This window comes from Microtus ochrogaster, chromosome 8 (genome assembly GCF_000317375.1).
Source record: "Microtus ochrogaster isolate Prairie Vole_2 chromosome 8, MicOch1.0, whole genome shotgun sequence".
Taxonomy (NCBI): domain Eukaryota; kingdom Metazoa; phylum Chordata; class Mammalia; order Rodentia; family Cricetidae; genus Microtus; species Microtus ochrogaster.
The window spans coordinates 53,502,420-53,520,367 of NC_022015.1; the positions used below are offsets into that span (position 1 = coordinate 53,502,420).

The 17,948-nt window shown below is 45.0% G+C and overlaps 1 protein-coding gene across 2 annotated transcripts in view; it reads right to left on the reverse strand.

Annotated features, from left to right (window-relative positions):
• Positions 1–17,674, reverse strand: part of Fam189a2 (family with sequence similarity 189 member A2) — a 64,332-nt gene extending 46,658 nt beyond the window's left edge. The window contains exons 1-2 of one of the 2 annotated variants that reach the window (XM_005352074.3): positions 17,182–17,674; positions 7,729–7,785 (exon numbers count right to left, since the gene is read on the reverse strand). In XM_005352074.3, the coding sequence (XP_005352131.1) occupies positions 7,729–7,785; positions 17,182–17,568 (444 nt within the window). In that variant the 5' untranslated portion in view covers positions 17,569–17,674. The remainder of the gene's footprint in view (positions 1–7,728; positions 7,786–17,181) is intronic. The other variant, XM_026781016.1, reaches the window with a different exon arrangement.
• Between the last annotated feature and the right edge of the window lie 274 nt (positions 17,675–17,948).

Genomic DNA, 17,948 nt, shown 5'->3' on the forward strand with positions numbered 1-17,948 from the left:
GGAGAAACAGAAGTTTAAAGCCATCTTTGGATATATGATGCTCTATCTCAAAATGACAACAAGAAAGAAAAAGGAAGGAAGGGAGGAAGGGAAGGAGGGGTGGACGGAGGAAAGGAGGGAGGGACGGAGGAAAGGAGGGAGGGCCGGAGGGACGGAAGGAGGGATGGTGGAAAGGAGGGAGGGACAGAGGGAGGGAGAAAGGAAGATGACACAGCTCTTTCTAGCTTGGAGGTTAGTCATCAACTACTCTGAACAAGTATGTAAGCTTCCTATGATTCTCATAATATATGAAGGGCCCCGGATCTCAAATGGCTTTCTGGAATAGAGCCCCCCGTTCCCCACCCACACACACAGCCTAACTTATTAAGTAAATGAAGGGAGGAATGTATATGTTAAGCCATTCTGTTCTAACTATAATAATGAAGTTAGAGCAATAGAAGGGTCCTTTTAAATAGCCACTGTAGTTACCATCGCTTGTCCTTGGTGTGGGGTATGATCTAGGGGACCTCTGGAACCTGCTGGGCATGGTGGCACAAACTTAATCCCAGCACTCAGGAGGCAGAAGCAGGCAGATTTTTGTAAGTTCAAGGCAACCTAGTCTACATGATGAATTCCATGCATGTAGAGGTCAGAGGACAACCTTTAAGACTACATTCTGTCCTTCCACTATGTGAATCCTGGGGATCAAAGTCAGGCTGTCAGGCTTGAGCCTTCGCCTGGCCACAAGCCTTCATTTGTATCATTAAAGAACAGCGTCCTTCTTACACAGGTTTGAAGGTCATACGCGTCCTGTCTATTCCAAACTGACAAGAAAGGACCAGCAGTCCCAATTAGCACTTCACAAGCAACCGAAGCTGTAGCAGTCATCTGGGCGCCCATAATGTGGATCCTTACTAACACACCACCAACGGAAACCATGTCATTAAGACAGTTCCATTTACAGGACAATTTTTGAGACCATTTCTAGAACAGGGTCTAATTTTTAAACAACTACAAGACATTTTGGTAAAATCCAAAAGGGATAAACAGTAGAAAAAATAAGAACACACCTTAAACGTGGAAAATGTTAGTCTTTTGTGGAAAAGTCTACTACACTACCACACAAAGGCACATGCCTGGCCCTACTGACAAGTACAGTATTTAAGACCTGTTTTCCAGTATTATTATTGTACGGAATACGTGAGCACTCTTCCTAAAGAAGAGGAGTATTCAATAAGTGAAATGCTGGGTTCTTATGAAAGCCTGAGTTTGAAGGAACTGGGACAAACTGACCCTCACTTATTCAAGCTGATAAACAGCCTGAAGTAATCATGACGACCATCATGGGGAGGCTACACAACAGAACTACTTCTTACGGAGGGACACTCACGTGTTCCGGGCTAGTGTAGACACAACTGAAAATGAGGACAGCTGGCCTCACAAGGGACTGGACGTGGGCCAACCTTGCCCCAACCTACACACGGCCCCAAAAGCATATGAGCGAATTAGAACTGACCCTAGAGATGGAGGGGGCAAGTGGAGAGGCTCCTGTCCTCGCCCAACCATCTCCTGGAGAGACAAAGGAGAAACCCTAAGCAGTCAGTCCCCAGCCGAAGAAGACTGCCTGCAGCCGTCTGGGACTAGGTCACTACACTCAGCTCTGGAGAACAGGAAGCAGTCTTTGGGGCAGCCACTTCTTGAGAGTGTGACTGCTGAGCTGAGAGCCAAAGCGGGGGTAGCAGCCAAGTATCCGGCTAGAGGAAGAAAGACCCAAGGCAGACTGTGCCCAGTATGTGGACAACGGCTGAAGCCAAACGGTGTCAAACCTGGGCAACTGAGCCCGGGTCTGCAAAACACTGCCCTTGCCCTAGCATGTGCACCGGAATAGTCCCAAATTCCCAGCCCTAGGGCTCAGAGGCAGTAGCACGCAGAGAGCAAGGCAGCCTAGTTAAAGATGAAGTCCAAGGCTTGTCTGGGTAGCATGAGACCCTGGCTTGAAAAAAATCAACAAAAGGTGCTACTAGCTTCTCTAATGGAGCAGGCCTCTTCCCAGCGTTAGCCCTTGGCACATTCCAACACTCAGGAAGCAAGGGAGGAGGCTAGCAACAAAGAAAGGAAGGAAAGAAAGGGGGAGGGTTGAAATATACACCAAGGGAGGGGGAAGTAAAGCCACTCCTAGTATCCCAAAGTTATCCCCTCAGTACAGAAGAAGCTATGTTCCACAAAGGCCAAGAGTTTTATTACCCAGAGGAGGTACCAGGAGTACTTCCAGGCACATCTGACAAGCACTTCCGGTTTCTTTCTGCACACATTATTTTTATTTCTTAACATAATGTATTTAATGCAGGTTATGATAGCAAGAGTGTGTGTGTGTGTCTGGTTGTGTGTACGATTGCTTGTTTGGTAGAGGTTTTTTATTTTATTAACTGTGTGTGTGTGTGTGTGTGTGTGTGTGTGTGTGTGTGTGTGTATCTGAGTGTGATGTGCGTGTGGCAAGAGGAGGTACCTGTAGAAGCCAGAAGGGGATATTAGACCTGCTAAAGCTGGTGTTACAGGCAGCTGTGAGCCTGTAACAGGTGCTGGGAACTGAAGTTGAGTCCTCTGAAAGAAACACTAAGCCATCTCTCAGTCACTGGTTACTTTGTGAGAGGAGGTTTTGCAATGTAGTATAGACAGGTCTTGAACTCTCCACAGTTCTGCCTCAGCCTCCTGAGTGCTGGTATTACAGGCCTGCATCACCACACCTGGCTATAGCATTATATTACTAAGATTTGTGCAAACCCCAGGTTTTTCATGTAGCATAGTGACCAAGACTTAATTTATCGGCTGGCAGACTCAGCATTGCCTAGTACAGTCCTAAAAAAAAATCATTTGTTATAAGTTAATATTGACTGACGCTTTACAACTGGCCTAGGTGCTTGTTTCTGTGACAAAATGCTAACCAAAAGCAATGTGGGAAGGAAAGGATTTATTTCAGTTTATGCTTCTCAGGTCACACCCATCACCGAAGGAAGTCGGGGCATGAACCTGGAAGCAGGAATTGGAGCAGGGACCATGAAGGAATACTCCTTATTGGTTTGCTCCTCATGTCTTGCTAAGCCTGCTTTCTATAGCACCCATGGCCACCTGCCCAGGGGTGGCACTGCCCAGAGTGAGCTTCCTTACCCATCATCAATCAGGAAAATGCCCAACACACATGCCTGCAGGACAACCTAATGAGGACATATTCTCAACTACAGTTTCCTCTTTCCAGATGTCACTTGCTTGTACAGAGTTGACAGAAACTAACTGGCAGAGTGACAGTCTTTACATGACCTTCTACCACTCTAATATGAAAGTCCAAATGCCCAACTATAAGATAAAAAGTAATGATGCAATGGAAATACAACAGAAGGTTGTTTAGCAATAGTGGGAGACATATGGAGGAACAATATTAACTAATGCTAATTTGGAAAAACTGAAATGGCTCTCAGAGTTGTTTTTTTTTTGTTTTGTTTTTTGGGGGTTTTTTTTGAGACAGGGTTTCTCTGTGGTTTTTTGTTTTTTTTTTTTTTTGGAGCCTGTCCTGGAACTAGCTCTTGTAGACCAGGCTGGTCTCGAACTCAGAGATCCGCCTGCCTCTGCCTCCCAAGTGCTGGGATTAAAGGAGTGCGCCACCGCCCAGCTCTCAGAGTTGTTTTGATTTGCATTTCTCTAATGGCTAAGGGTGTTGAACATTTCCTTAGGTGTCTTTCAGCCATTTGATTCTTTTGTTGAAAGTTATCTGTTTAGGTCTGTACCTCATTTTTTATTGGATTATTTGTCCTTTTAAAGTTCTTGAGTACTCTGTATTGGAGATCAGTCCTCTGTCCGATGTGGGGTTGGCGAAGATCTTTTCCCATTCTGTCGTTTTGTCGTGTTGACCACGTCCTTTGCTTTACAGAAGCTTCTCAGTTTTAGGAGGTCCCATTTGTTAATTGTTTCTTTCAGTGTCTGACCTACTGGGGTTATATTTAGGAAATGGTCTCCTGTGCCAATGCATTCAAGTGTACTTCCCACTTTCTCTTCAATGAGGTTTAGTATGGTTGGTTTTATGTTTGAGGTCTTTGATCCATTTGGATTTGAGTTTTGTGCATGGTGACAGACATGAATCTATTTTCACTCATCTACATGTTGATATCCAGTTATGCCAGCACAGTTTGTTGAATATATTTTCTTTTTTCCATTTTATAATTTTAGCTTCTTCGCCAAAAATAAGATGTTTGCAGGTGTGTAGATTGATATCCAGTTCTTCGATTCTATTTCATTGGTCCTTCTGTTTGTTTTTATGTCAATATCAGGCTGTTTACATTACTGTAGCTTAAAACAACTCTGAGATTCCATCTTACACCTGTCAGAATGGCCAAGATCAAAAACACTGATGACAACTTATGCTGGAGAGGATGTGGAGAAAGGGGAACACTCCTCCATTGCTGGTGGGAGTGCAAACTTGTATAGTCACTTTGGAAATCAGTATGGAGATTTCTCAGAAAATTAGGAAACAATCTACCTCAAGACCCAGTAATACCACTTTTAGGTATATACCCAAAGGAAGCTCAATCATACCATAAGGACATGTGCTCAACTATGTTTATAGCCGTATTATTCATAATAGCCAGAACCTGAAAACAATCTAAATGCCCCTCAACCAAAGAATAGATAAAGAAAATGTGGTACATTTACACAATGGAGTACTGCTCAGCGGTAAGAAAAAAATAATGACATCTTGAAATTTGAAGGCAAATGGATGGATCTAGAAAAAATATATATATTGAGTGAGGTAACCCAGACCCAGAAAGACAAATATAATATGTACTCAATGTAAGTAGCTTTTAGACTCTAATAAAGCAAAGAAAAACTAGCCTATATCCACAACCCTAGAGAACCTAGATAACAAAGAGGACTCTAAGAGAGACATACATAGATCTAAATAGGAAGAAGAAAAAGACAAGATCTCCTGAGTAAATTGGGAGCATGGGGTTCACCGGAGAGGATAGAAGGGGAGAGGGGAGGAAGGGAGGAAGGCAGAGAAAAATGTATAGCACAATAAAACAATAAAAAAATTTAAAAACTGAAAGGGCAGGACATAAGATGGTACATACACACTGGTGTCAACTGTTTCGGGTGTTATGCATGTTGTATTCCTATGTGGTGTGTGTGCGTATGGTACATATATGTGAATGTCAGTGTATGTGTTCATGTATATGCATATGGAAGTCACAGCAGGACAGTAAGGTCTTCCTCTATCACTTTTTGCCATAATGCCTTGACCAGGGAGGGTCTCTCACTGAACAGAAAGATCATCGTTTTGGCAAGGTTGCCTGGGCAATGAGTCCACAGGATCTGCCTATATCTGCCCCCCAATGTTGGGTTGCAGGCATGCACAGCCACGCCCCCCCCTTTTGTATGTGGGAACTAGATATTCAAAAACAGATCTTCACGCCATCTTCCACACCCCCACACTGGGTACAACAAATACCCTTCACAAAAAAAACTATAGATTTTTTTTGAACAATGATGAAAAATAGAGTAAAAAGCAGTTAAGGAAAATGACTTTTATTAAGGTCATTTTTACCTACACTTGTTAATGCCCAATAATGAATATATATGCCATCTTCCCAAATGATAGCAATTCAAGAACAAAAGCCTTCTAGTGTGTGTTTTCTTGAACTTTACTTAGGATACATGCTCATATTCTTTTCATCATTTGGAATTTTTAGAATACAAATACCAGGGGAGGTTTTTTTCTTTCATTTGCTTTTTAAACTTGAGTATTTTAACAGTGAAATAGAAAACTGTACTGCAAAAGTTGTTCCTCTAGCCAAATACAAACACAGAAAACCATCCATCCAAAAATTTCCTGCAGAGACTAGTCCCAGACAGCTGCAGTAAACCATGCCTCAGCTATGAGCCATGGGCTCATCCAATACCTCTTTCCCTCCTGCCCTGCCTTCCAAACATATTAAATGCTACACTGGCAACTTAACTCCTTACACTTTTTAAAGGTGTTTCACTAAAAGCAATAAATGCTGGAGTTATAAAATGTAGCCCATGTTACTTGAGGAGCTGAAAACATGCGGAGTTCAAGATTCTCAAAGCACTGTGGGGACCCAGGACTCTGACACGTCTGCTCCACTTCATGCTGCTTCACCATGGAGTCAAAGTGTAAGTGGCTGCCCATGACCTAGCCTGTGTGACTCTCGGGGCTGGAAAGATAGTCCGTATAATGCTTGTTATGCAAGCAGGAGGACCTCAGTTTGGTTTGTCCCTAGAACTCAAGTAAAAAGGCTGCCAGGATGGCATGTGCTGGAGTAGGAAGACGGGAGGGTACCTAGCTCTCACTGACCAGCCACTCTGGCCTAATGAGTCCGCTCTAGATTCCATGAGAGACAGTTTCAAAGTAAACAAGAGTTCTTGAAGATGTCACCAAGGCTGTCCTCTTGCCTCCATCACACACATATAAAGCAAACCTCTAGACAGGCTTTCTTGTGTAGCTTTGGAACCTGTCCTGGAACTCACTCTGTAGATCAGACTGACCTTGAACTCACAGAGATCCACCTGCCTCTGTCTATGTTTGGAAGTGCTGGGATTAAAGGCGTGTGCCACCACCACCCAGCTAAAACAAACCACTTTTGAAAATGACTTCTGGAAATAATTAAACCTTTTATATCAAGAGATATGAAAGAAAAGTAATACGAAAAGCTACCATGTGTTTTTAAATACTCTTCAATGTAAGTCAGATTTCCTAAACTTTATTTGAACTTGGCAGTTACGTAGACTCTACTGCTATTTACTTGTTTATTGTCGTTGTCTCTTAAACTCCCCCACACACCAGGTAAAAACAAAGGACAAAGTCTCAGATCGTTGGCATTGCCATTGGACACTGTAGAATGGTTCATTTTGGGACATTAATTTTAGCTCTACAACAGGAGGATAAAATCATCAGCTAATGTCTGCATTATTAAGAAAATTAACATTAATGAGCTAAAGAGACAATGTAGCAAATCTGAGGAACAAAATTATGAAGTTGCCCAGCCAAACTATTCTAACAATAAAATGTTATATATTTGTGGTTAATACATGCAGTCTGCTTGGGACAAAGAAGAACAAAGAATGTAGGTGGTGGGGTTAAGAGCTGGGCAATAGGTACAGTGAATTCACTATATCATCCCCGCACACATGCGTGTACCTGTACATATGTACGTGGAAACCAGAGGAGGATGTCAAGTGTTCTCTTCCACCATCCTCCACCTTTTATTGTGAAGTGAACCTGATGTTCAACACTCCAACTAACCCAACCAACCATCCTGCACCCAGGATCCACCTATCTCCACCCCTCTGTGATGGAGTTATAGTTATACATGGCCATGAACAGCTCTCATGTGGCTGCTGAGGATTTGAACTCGGGTCTTCTTGCTTGCATAGCAAGCACTCTTTCCCACTATGCCATCTCCTTAGCCCTAAACAGATTTTTTTCAACTGTATCTTAGAATGAATTTAATTCTGGAACAAGAAACATTTGTATAACTCTAGATGTACACAGCGCTTAAAGCAAATCATAAACCATCAAAATTATCATCTTTCATCATCATTATTAAAGGAGCATTTACTTCTAAAGTAAAGAACTACTGTAAAATTATTTTTTAATGAACAAGGACATTTAAGAATTTCAAGTTTACTTAAACAGGCTTCAGGTTTTATGAAGAGTAATGTTGTACAGTCTGTACATACCAACAGTATCATAGGTCTTTTCCAAGTTGTCAATCCAATGATTCCAGAGAGTATCACCTATGAGGATAAATACATCATCAGCCCAGAAAATGCTAGTTAAACATTTCCCATTCTTCCTGCTTATATAAACCATAGCAAAACCACTCTGGAATGTCTTACAGACCTATAAAGTATGTTTATTGGCTGTGGTGGTTTGAAAAGAATAGCCCCTAGAGGGAATGGTGCTATTAGGAGGTGTGGCTTTCTTGGAGTAGGGTTGGCCTTATTGGAGGAAGTGTCACTGTGGGGGCAGGCTTTGAGGTCTTATGTGCTCAAGCCATGCCCAGTGTCTCAGACCACTTCCTGTTGCCTACAGTCAAGATGTAAGAAAGAACTCTCAGCTCCTTCTCTAGCACCATGTCTGTCACATGGTGCCTTGCTTCCTGCTGATAATGGACTAAATCTCTGAACTGTAAGCCACCGCAATGAAATGTTTTCCTTTATAAGAGTTGCCATGGTCATGGTGTCTCTTTATAGCAGTAGAAACTCTAACAAAGACACTGGCTGTATGTGCTTTCCATTTATGTTAGTAAAAAATTCAGTATCTCTGACCAAGTGTCCCATATACTCAATCTGCTGTCAGTCAGTCTGTGACATACACAAGTATCTGCATGGGACAGGTAAACTCCACAACAGCAGACAAAACCCTTGAGAATATCTCCTAACCCAAGTTTAAAGCCTGGGTTCCACATTCCCCTGATCCCTCACTACACTTCCCTTCCAGGTACCCCTGTGCTTCCTTGGCCATCCAGGCTAGACCCTGAACTTGGTGCTGTGCCCTCTTTACTGAAGTACCCATTCCTCTTGATGACCCTCCTAGCTGCCTGAGAACTCATAGCCATTCTACAAGCCCCTACTGTTATCTCCTCTGAGAAGCCTTCAGGAATCTCATCACCCCATATGTCTGCCTGTACATACCAACTCCTTTTTTCCCTTAAAAAAAAAATCCTGATTATGGCAATTAAGAGAATCTGCTGCTCTTGAGAGGGCAGGAGTTCAGTTCCCTGCACCTGAGTCAGACAACATGGCGCCCACACGCACATACACAGACAGACAGGCACACAAAGACACATACATGCCTTTTTTTTCTTCTCTTTAAGAAAAGTCTGGTCACCATTTGTGCATCTCTGCTCCTGTCCTGTCCTTAAATCCTTGGCTCCTGTGAGTGCTGGTCACATGATTATCAACAAGTGACTGTCCCGGAACATTCACCCCACAAAGAGAAACTATGGAGGGAAAGCTCTCCTGTTGCACAACAATGCTTCAATTAAAAACAACACACTAAAAGAACCAGAATGTTGCCAAAACACAGACTGGAAACCACCCCAGCCTCTGGATGGCAGGGTTTGCTAAACCACCGGAAAGAAGAAACAAAGTAATCCTTCACTGGGGACACCCTTGAAGTATACTTGCATAATGGGGTGCATCCACCAAGCGCAGCAAAGAGGAGTTTCCCTCACGGAGCATCTCCCTTGCTCCAGGCCCTCTCATCCACACGTCCACAACTTTTGTTTATCAACTACACATCAGGCAAGGGTGTTCAGATCAGGTGTACAGGTTCACCAGCAATCCCCCATCTCAAGACTGAAGCAGCCCAGAGCACACGCCAGCACGGAACAAAATGTACTCACATAACCTTGACCCAGAATCCCATTTGTACAGGCTGGTGATGGTTTCTTTCTAGCCCAATCTATCCCAGAAACCCCATTAATTTCAGTAGGATTCCTCTTGCCTTCATTCCTAATGTGTGGGCTGTGTTGCCTCTCTACGTTGGAACAGGGACCCAGGGCTTTGGTGGCCTGCTCAGATTCAAAAGAGCCAGCCATATGACCTTGGCTAAGTCTCTTCATTGTCTCCGCCCTCACTCTGGTCTCCTGTGAAATGTTAAGTGAAAGAAATCAACTCTGGCTCTCTTCCAACTCAAAGAAGGAACACTGAGCTAGGTGCAGTGGCGCACACATATAATACTCAGGATGCTGAGGCAGAAGGATCACAAATTCAAAGTCAGCCTGTTCTCAAACAACCAAAAAAAATAAAAATAAAAATAAATAAACTACAAAAGACTGATCCCACCATGATGAGAGATTCCTCAGAAAACCTGATACCCAGTGAGTCTATGAGCACACACCCATGTGCCTGTGAATACATGTTGTGTGTGCACGTGCATGCATCTGCCATATGGGGCCGTTTGCTCACGCATGTATGTATACAAGCATTTGCATGGATGTCCTTGTCTGTGTGTCTCTGCCTCCTCACCCTGCTCTGACTGGACTTGGCTGAGGAAACGCAAACTGTTTTTATGTGAAAACGTGACTGAGTACTTCCCTGCCCTTGAGGAAATCACAAACTGCCCTCTTCAGTAAAAGATAATAACTATGATTTGAATTATTATTATGTTTGTTATTTGTGTCAGAGTCTCGTAATACCCTGTGGTCCAGCTTTCAGGAACAAGAAGGCTGGGGATACATTGAGGGGCTTGGTTCCCAGTACTAGGGGGGCAGAAATAAAACTGCACCCTAGTCCCAGGTGGTAGTTGCATAGGAAAGCCCCAATCTTAAACCGGCAACAAAGCCATGACCTGTCAACGTTCACCCAGTAGCCCTGTTCTTTGTAAACCTGGTGAATCCCAGGCGTTTGGAGAACACTGTGAATGGGGAGGGCGGAAAAGTGGACAGAGGAAGGAGAAACAGAGAGTGAGAAGCCTCTGAAATTGGTGACAGGAATTGAGGCTCTGCTCTAAGGTCGAATCCCTTAAGAGTGCAAGACTCAAGGAATGGGATGCTTCGATGCGTGCACTTTGTGTCATCCAAGCAGGGTGTTGTGGAAGGCCAAAAGAGAAAGGCAGAGCACTCTAAGCTCCGCCTCCTCCATGGCAGCAGTAGCTGGGCTCTGCCAGGAGGGAGTCTAGAAGGCCTTTAGGAATGACCTTTCATGGCTTCTCCTATACTCAGTGCTACTACTGACTGAACTGTGGAGGCCGTGAGGGACTGTGCCTGAGAAACGTCACTCAAATGCTGTGAACAGCTTCTAGAAGGTACTTGGTGATGGCAAGAGTCAATGACTGAACGAATGGAGACCAAACTAGGAGACGAGCTTGCTTAAGGATCACTACCTAAGACTGAAGACATCTCCACCCTGTGCATCCTGAAAGGACAACACCATCAGCATTCTTCCACCCGGCACAAGACGCAACGTGCCCCGAACACGCTGGTAAGAACCTACAGTTAACGCCAAACCATCTGCAGATAAGCATAATCAGAGCCATTATCGTTTCTGTTTTGTTCCTTGTAAATCGTTCCCTGTGGCTCATGGGAACAAAACAGATCTTTCCTCTTCCCGACAATGCAAAGGGAGAGCCTGCAGATCCAGCAGTGTGCACCTAAAGCCCTGGATTTTCCAGCTTAGAAAGCAATCATTAAAATCAAAGGCTTATACCTCTACTGCCCTATTTTCCCTGGCTAATCCACAAACATGCCTTAGGGCAAAAGTGCTCTGGCTCATTTGTCAAAACCTGCTGGCCCTAAACACAGATGTTTAAAAGCCAAGCAGCAAACGCCCTGTGTTTACCTTCTAAATAGGCAGAAAATAATTTATCCGACTTCTATCTACCTTTCCCTGGAACTGAAAAAGTGTGTGTGGGGGGGGGTGTCTTCCTTTTTACAGCATTTGAAAATCTGAGTAAGTGAACAGAACCCCCACAATAGGCACCGCAGACGGCCTGTTCACTTTACTTTGGTTATATAGTTATTGCCTTGGTGCTGGAAAACTATGGAGGATTTTTCAATCCAGTATATGCCAGGGAGGAGCCAAACCTTTTCCCACACGTTCTCTGATACACAAAATCAGTCCAAAGACAAGAGCAGCTGCTCATTTTCCGAATGAGTAACTCAAGGCAAGAACGTGTAAGTGAGATTCTTCTGTTTTGTAAAACAAAGAACTAAAGAAAGTCAATAAATTTCACTCCAAAAACTATCTTCAAAATGTCCCTTAAATAATTGTTTTACATGATAGGATATGTGTGTGTGATTTACATGATACGAAATATATATATTCCACTGTTTAAGTGGTAGAGAGTAAAGAAGTAGAATCTAATGAATGTTACAGAAAATATATATTTACTATTGTTTATCTGGCAGTAACTTCAGAACTTTTTGTCAGTTTCTTCCCTAGTCATTCTTTTTTTTTTTTTTTGCTTAGTCATAACAAATTTTTACATAGGTTTTCCTCAATGATTCTTTATATGAAATTGGAATCCTTCCATGGCATCATGGAGTCAAGAGAGGGATGGGGAGAGCTCAAGTTACTGACAGAGCAGAGGGAAAGGACTGTACGCAGACCATGTGGGAAATGGGCTCCCTGGGGGAGCTGCACAGAGCCAAATCCGTGCCCCTCCTCTGAAAGTGCTCCCAGGGATCATACAGGGCATCAGCGCTGGGGCTAGACAAACCACTGCAACTCTCTCTACTCTTTAACATAGCTCCGTGTGGGGGTGCCACCTCCCATGATCCCAATGGGCTCAAAACAATATTAACTAAACACGCCCAAACTGAGAACCAGGAAGACACAACCTAAATTCACACTGACATCAAGACCCTCCCTCAGCCACTCACCAACTACAGGCTGTGTTTCAAGAAGGGCAGGCTAATCTCTTGGCACTACAAGCTTTGGACATAATAGTCATTATCCAAGGCTGCCAGGGGGAAATGGTCATAGAATGTTCAAATGAAAAAGATCTGAATACATTTTTTTTTTCTGAGACAGGGTCTAGTGTAGCATAGGTAAGCCTCGAGTTGGCTGAGCCAAGGATGAACCGGAAATCACAATCCGCCAACTTCCCCTTCACGAGCGGCTTGAATTACTTGACTGACCCGTGTGCCTCCACCACTCCTGTTCAGGCAGTGCTGGGATTTGAACCCCGGGTCTCTGGTGTGCTGAGCTGGTGCTCTACCCGCTAAGCTACATCTACAGGAGTCAAAAAAGATTATATTAGGAGCCACTGAGATGGCTCAGCAGATAAAGGCCCTTGTCACTAAGTCTGACAAACTGAATTTGATTCCTGGACCCAGAGAGAAGAAGGAGAAAACTAATTCCTACAAGTTGTTCTCTGACATATATACTCTCTCTCCCTCCCTCCCCCTTCTCTAAATAAAGAATGTAATTTAAAAAATAAGTAAAGATTATATTAAAATAGTCCCTTCAATTGCTATAATATTAATTCAAGAGTGTTGAAAAGGTTGCTTACGGGACTTAATTAGTAAGTGTATTTTCAAACAGCTGAAACAGTTCCTCAGAGTTCAGAAAACTGGGGGAAACCTCAGTTCTGAGTGACACGCCTCCCAGAGGCAAGCATGGAGAACCAGCCTCGAAACGCGCTGTTTCCATGTGAATCCACTGCCACATCAAATACAAACCAGATATCTTTACAAAAACCAAACTAAGATTGGCCAGTTTCAGTGATAAGGCAAACTGTGAAGGGCTTGTGGTCATTCACAGTTTGAGAGGAGGAGGTTCTTCTCCAGCGCTCACACATGGAGTTAGCATCAGACTTGTTAGCTACTTCCTCTTAAAGACCAGGTCAGATACAAATCAAAACTGCTGAGCGGACCAGGGATGTGGCTCAGGGGCAGAGCTCTTGCCTCTGGCCCTGAGTTCAATCCCCAGATCTACAGAAAAGAAGGGAGAAGGGGAAAGGAGACAGGAAAGGGGGAAGGGGAAGGCGATGGAGAAACTGAGTGAACGTAATGACGGTATGCCTGCATAATGACATATCACACCACAATTAATGGGAATGAGTTATTGCTAAACTGGATGATCCTCGAAAATACCCTAATTAAAAGAAGTTATTCATCCACAAAAGACCATATATTGTATGATATGTATGTATATATACATGAATACATGAGAATATATGTGAAAATATGAGTATATATGAATATATAGTAAAGATATAGATATAGATATGACATGTTCAGGATAGAAGTAGTCTACGGCAACAGAAAATAGGAAAATGGGTACTACCTGGACAGAGGGGTGGGGAGGGGGAGAGAAAGAAAGTCAGATGGTTTTGAGAATTTCCTAAAACTCATTGTGGTGGTGGCTTTGCAACAATGAACTCGCTGGAAACTCCTGGGCAGTTCTCTTTACATGTAGGCTACAGCTCGGTAAAGCTGGCTTATTTTGTTCTGTTTCCATTTTTCCAGTCCTCAAGTCACAATTTTTCATCATTTTCCATAGAGACCTTCGTTCAGCCCTCTGAGTTTGTTGTAACGCGCCAGAGAACAGGCACTGGAGTGTTTTGTGGCTGAAGGCACACATCTGTAATCTGCTTGAAAATAACCAGTGTGTTAAGAGGAGGGACCGTGTCAGATGTTCAGATGTTGCTAGCCCCTGTGGCTGGGGATGGGTCAGCCCACAGGGACATTACATTCTAATTCAAATGTCTTCAAACTTTAATTTTTTTCATAGTGAAATGTTAAAAGTAGAACGGGGGTCACTTCTTATGAATTTCATGTGTCTCTAAAAATACAATCACTGAAATATTTACACATAAAATTACAATAATGTAATGTTGAGATTTTTCAAATAATAAGGGAAATTTAATCTGCTAAATGGACTGAGAGTTAAAGGAGCCTAATTCCTGCTTGACAGTTCCTCGCTCTGGCATCTATCAGGACACACAGGACCGGTGGCAAAGTCTGGAGCGGGGACAGATGAGACCACTGTTCTTGTGGCTGTGCCGTAGCTGTGGTTTTGTTATACAGTGTCTGCCTAAGACTAACTTTTCTCCTAATACAGGACCTTTTTTTAAAAGAGATCTCTAACCTACATGAATTTAAAACATGATGCAAATAGGGTATTTTTCTTCCTGAAACACCAAGAGATTCATGGAATCTAACAACATCTGCTTAAACCCTATTTACTTATTCTGAAGATACAGATAATAGTCATTGGTTCTGTTGCCACTTTGCAAATTCTGAAGTCGACCTTAGGAACAGGTCACACACACACAAAAAAAGAATAAAGTGACAATTACAGGTCTGGATACTGACCTAAGGGCACAGGGTAGACTATTACATACAAAAGAGAACCTCTCAGGTCCAAATCCTAGACTCCTTCTTGGATCTGATATGCTTGTGACAGAGAACAAGCCCGGCAGGTGAACTTAAGGTACCCCCTGTGAGTTCTGTCTTGTGAGCTTTCTTTTCTATTGCATCAAACCCCCCTGTGGCTCCACTGACATCCAAGTGCATCTACTTATTCCTGAAATAATTCACAATTGCAACATGATTTCAGATTTTCATTTTAGGACAAAAAAAAACATGATGTGTGTGTGTGTGTGTGTGTGTGTGTGTGTGTGCGCGCGCGCGCGCGCACATACAAGTTATTTATGTGGTGTATGTACTTGTAAGTGTTTGCATGTGTGTGGTGGCAGAGAATGATACTGGGTACACTCTCCACTGTATCTAATTTGTGGAGGCTGGGTGTCTCATCAGTTTGGCTAGGCTGACTAACCAATGACTGTCGGAGATCTGCCTGTATCCACCTTCTCCCAACCCCACCCCAGGCACTGGGGTTACAGACTCCCCTCTCCCCACACTCAGCTTTTAGGTGGGTCCCCAGGATTCAAACTCAGGTCCCCCATGTTTATACAGCTTTACTGACTGAACCATCTCCCTAGAACCCCCCACAAATCTTTTTAATAATCTAGCTGTCTTGAAAGAACAAGGGATTATGATTTTTCCAAGAGTAAATCCAAAAATTACGTACAAGATTCTGGTTCAATGAACTTAGAGGGAAGAAATACAGACATCATTTGGATGACTAGCCTGGCAAGGGGAAGTATTATTTCTGTTCCTATTCTATTGAGAGTATCTATATTTCAAGGTTTTCCAGAGCACTCGCAGACAGTAGCAGAGTCCAGGGACAGGACTACAGGGTGGAATTCTGCCAATCTAATACATAAGTTGTGAACTTTACTCACGACAGCCCGAAAGGACTGGGGTCCCAACAGAACCATTTAGCAAAGGTGTTTAAAAGAAGAGTAGATTGCCAGGTGGTGCTTGTGCACACCTTTAATCCTAGGGCTTCGGGCTTCAGAGGCAGAGGTGGGCAGATCTCTGTGAGTTCAAGGCCATGGTCTACTGAGTAAGTTAGTTCCAAGACAGCCAGGATACAGAGAGAAACCTGTCTCCAAAAAAAAAAAAAAAGCACTGCATGGGTGATACAAAACTCCAACCAAGTGAAGCCAGAGAAACAGAGAAACCTTATGTTCTTCATGTTCCTATTCAGACAATTACTCTAGGTTCAGTAAGTTCTCCCACATTTTTTAAAGCTGAATTTGGTCTTGACTCTGGCTGCGCTTTGACCAACAGAGCACAAAATGTACACTCACTGCAGATGGTAGAAAAAGCTATAGACATTGACAGGCTCTCCGAGGGCACTAGTTCATGGAAAGATCATTTGCTTTACTCAGCCTCCAAAGCATTGCACAAAGACCTGTTCCCAAGTCTCCCGGCCCCTGGCAAACCTCAGGGGGCGGGATGCCTTGAAAGTTGTGACACACTTAGGCGGGATGAGTAGCCATCCTGTCTACAGATGCTTGCTCACTGGCAGTCACTTTTCTCAGAGGCCAGGCTTCCTTCCCTGTGCCCATTGGTCAGGGAGGCAGGACCAGGTGTCAGGGCAGGTCAGACATCCCCAGCTAGCTGCCCACACTTCTGGAGTTCGGGTGAGTGCATCCATAATGACAGGTTCTGTCTCTTGAGCACCCACTTCTGCTGAGCAGCCTTGGTGGCTCCAGGAACCCACCCAGGGTTTGAGCCCTCTTCTAATGACCAGGTACCAAGCCACCAATCACACACAACCTCTTATTACCTCTGAGCTCCTTGGGGTGCAGTCACCCAACACCAGATACACTCTCTCATTTATCTGTGTCTTAATGAAGAATAAAAACAATCAATCGCCTCCCCTTCTTCAGTCTGTCACTTTGCCCACTCCAGAAGTACTACACCAGGTAGGGGTTTGTTGGTGTATCGGTGAGGAAAACACAACAAAACCCCTGCCCTGTGGGAGTTTACTTTGCCAATGCAGTACAATTATTCAGTGGCCAACAAGTTTCATTTTTCTCCCATCCTCATGCCAATCTCTCAAAGAACTCAATAATGTGCTTAATGTTAACTTTACTGGAAACAAAATCCTTAGCGTGCAAGGAACAGACGCTGCCCAGGTGCAATCCAATTCTCCCTTGAACTTGACTGCCTCCCAACACTTTCCCACCACTTACTGTCGCCAGACACTTCAGGTGGCTTGATGATCTGCGCTCCCCAACTGAGGTCAAACAAAAACAGCGGAAGGAGCCCTCCACAACCCACTGCCCCGAGGGTGGACCCCCTCAGAGAGGCGCGCTGTACTCACCGAGGAGCCCGCCCAAAACGGGCACGAGTTCTTCACCTGCGGCGAACTGCTCAGCGACAGCGCCCCGAAGCTGAGCGCCACCATGCAGCAGCCCAGGATCAGCTGCAGCAGCCCGAGCGACAGGAGCGGGCGCGCGGGTAACAGCGCGGAGCCGGGCGCTGCGGGGCGGCGGGACGCGAGAGCGGGTGGCGGGGCCAGCACAGCGGCGGGGGCGCAGCGGGGACGGGCTGGAGGCTGCAGAGCGCCCCGGGGCCAGCGTGGCCGCAGCGGGGGCAACGGTGGCTCCTGGGAGGCGGCGGTCGCGGCGCCGGGACCCCCGGCCTGAGGTCCGCCCGACAACCCTGCCACCGGGCAGCAGGAACCCGGGAGCACCACGGGCAGAGACATGGACGCGCGGCGGACGGGTGGCGCAGCGGAGCTGAGGGTGCGGCGCACCGGGCACCCGCGCCGGCGTCGCGCAGGACGGACTGCGCACGGCCCAACCACTTGCTGCCTCCGCTGCCTCCGCCCGCGCCGGCCGCGCCCACCTGCCCCGCGGGGCCCGCCCCCCGCCGTCCCCTCTCGGTCACCCACGGTGACAAGTGCGCTCACCGCCGCCTTGGGGTCACCCGGGAAAGGCGTCCGGGAAAGGCGGGGCCCCGCAGCTAGGGGCGCACCGTTCAGAGTCTTGTCCCCAACAACGGTACCGAGGGAAGTGTCCCTCTGAGGGCCGTACTGAAAGTGGGACCCTGGCGACTTTTAAATGGGAAGGAAGTTCCCGTGTGATT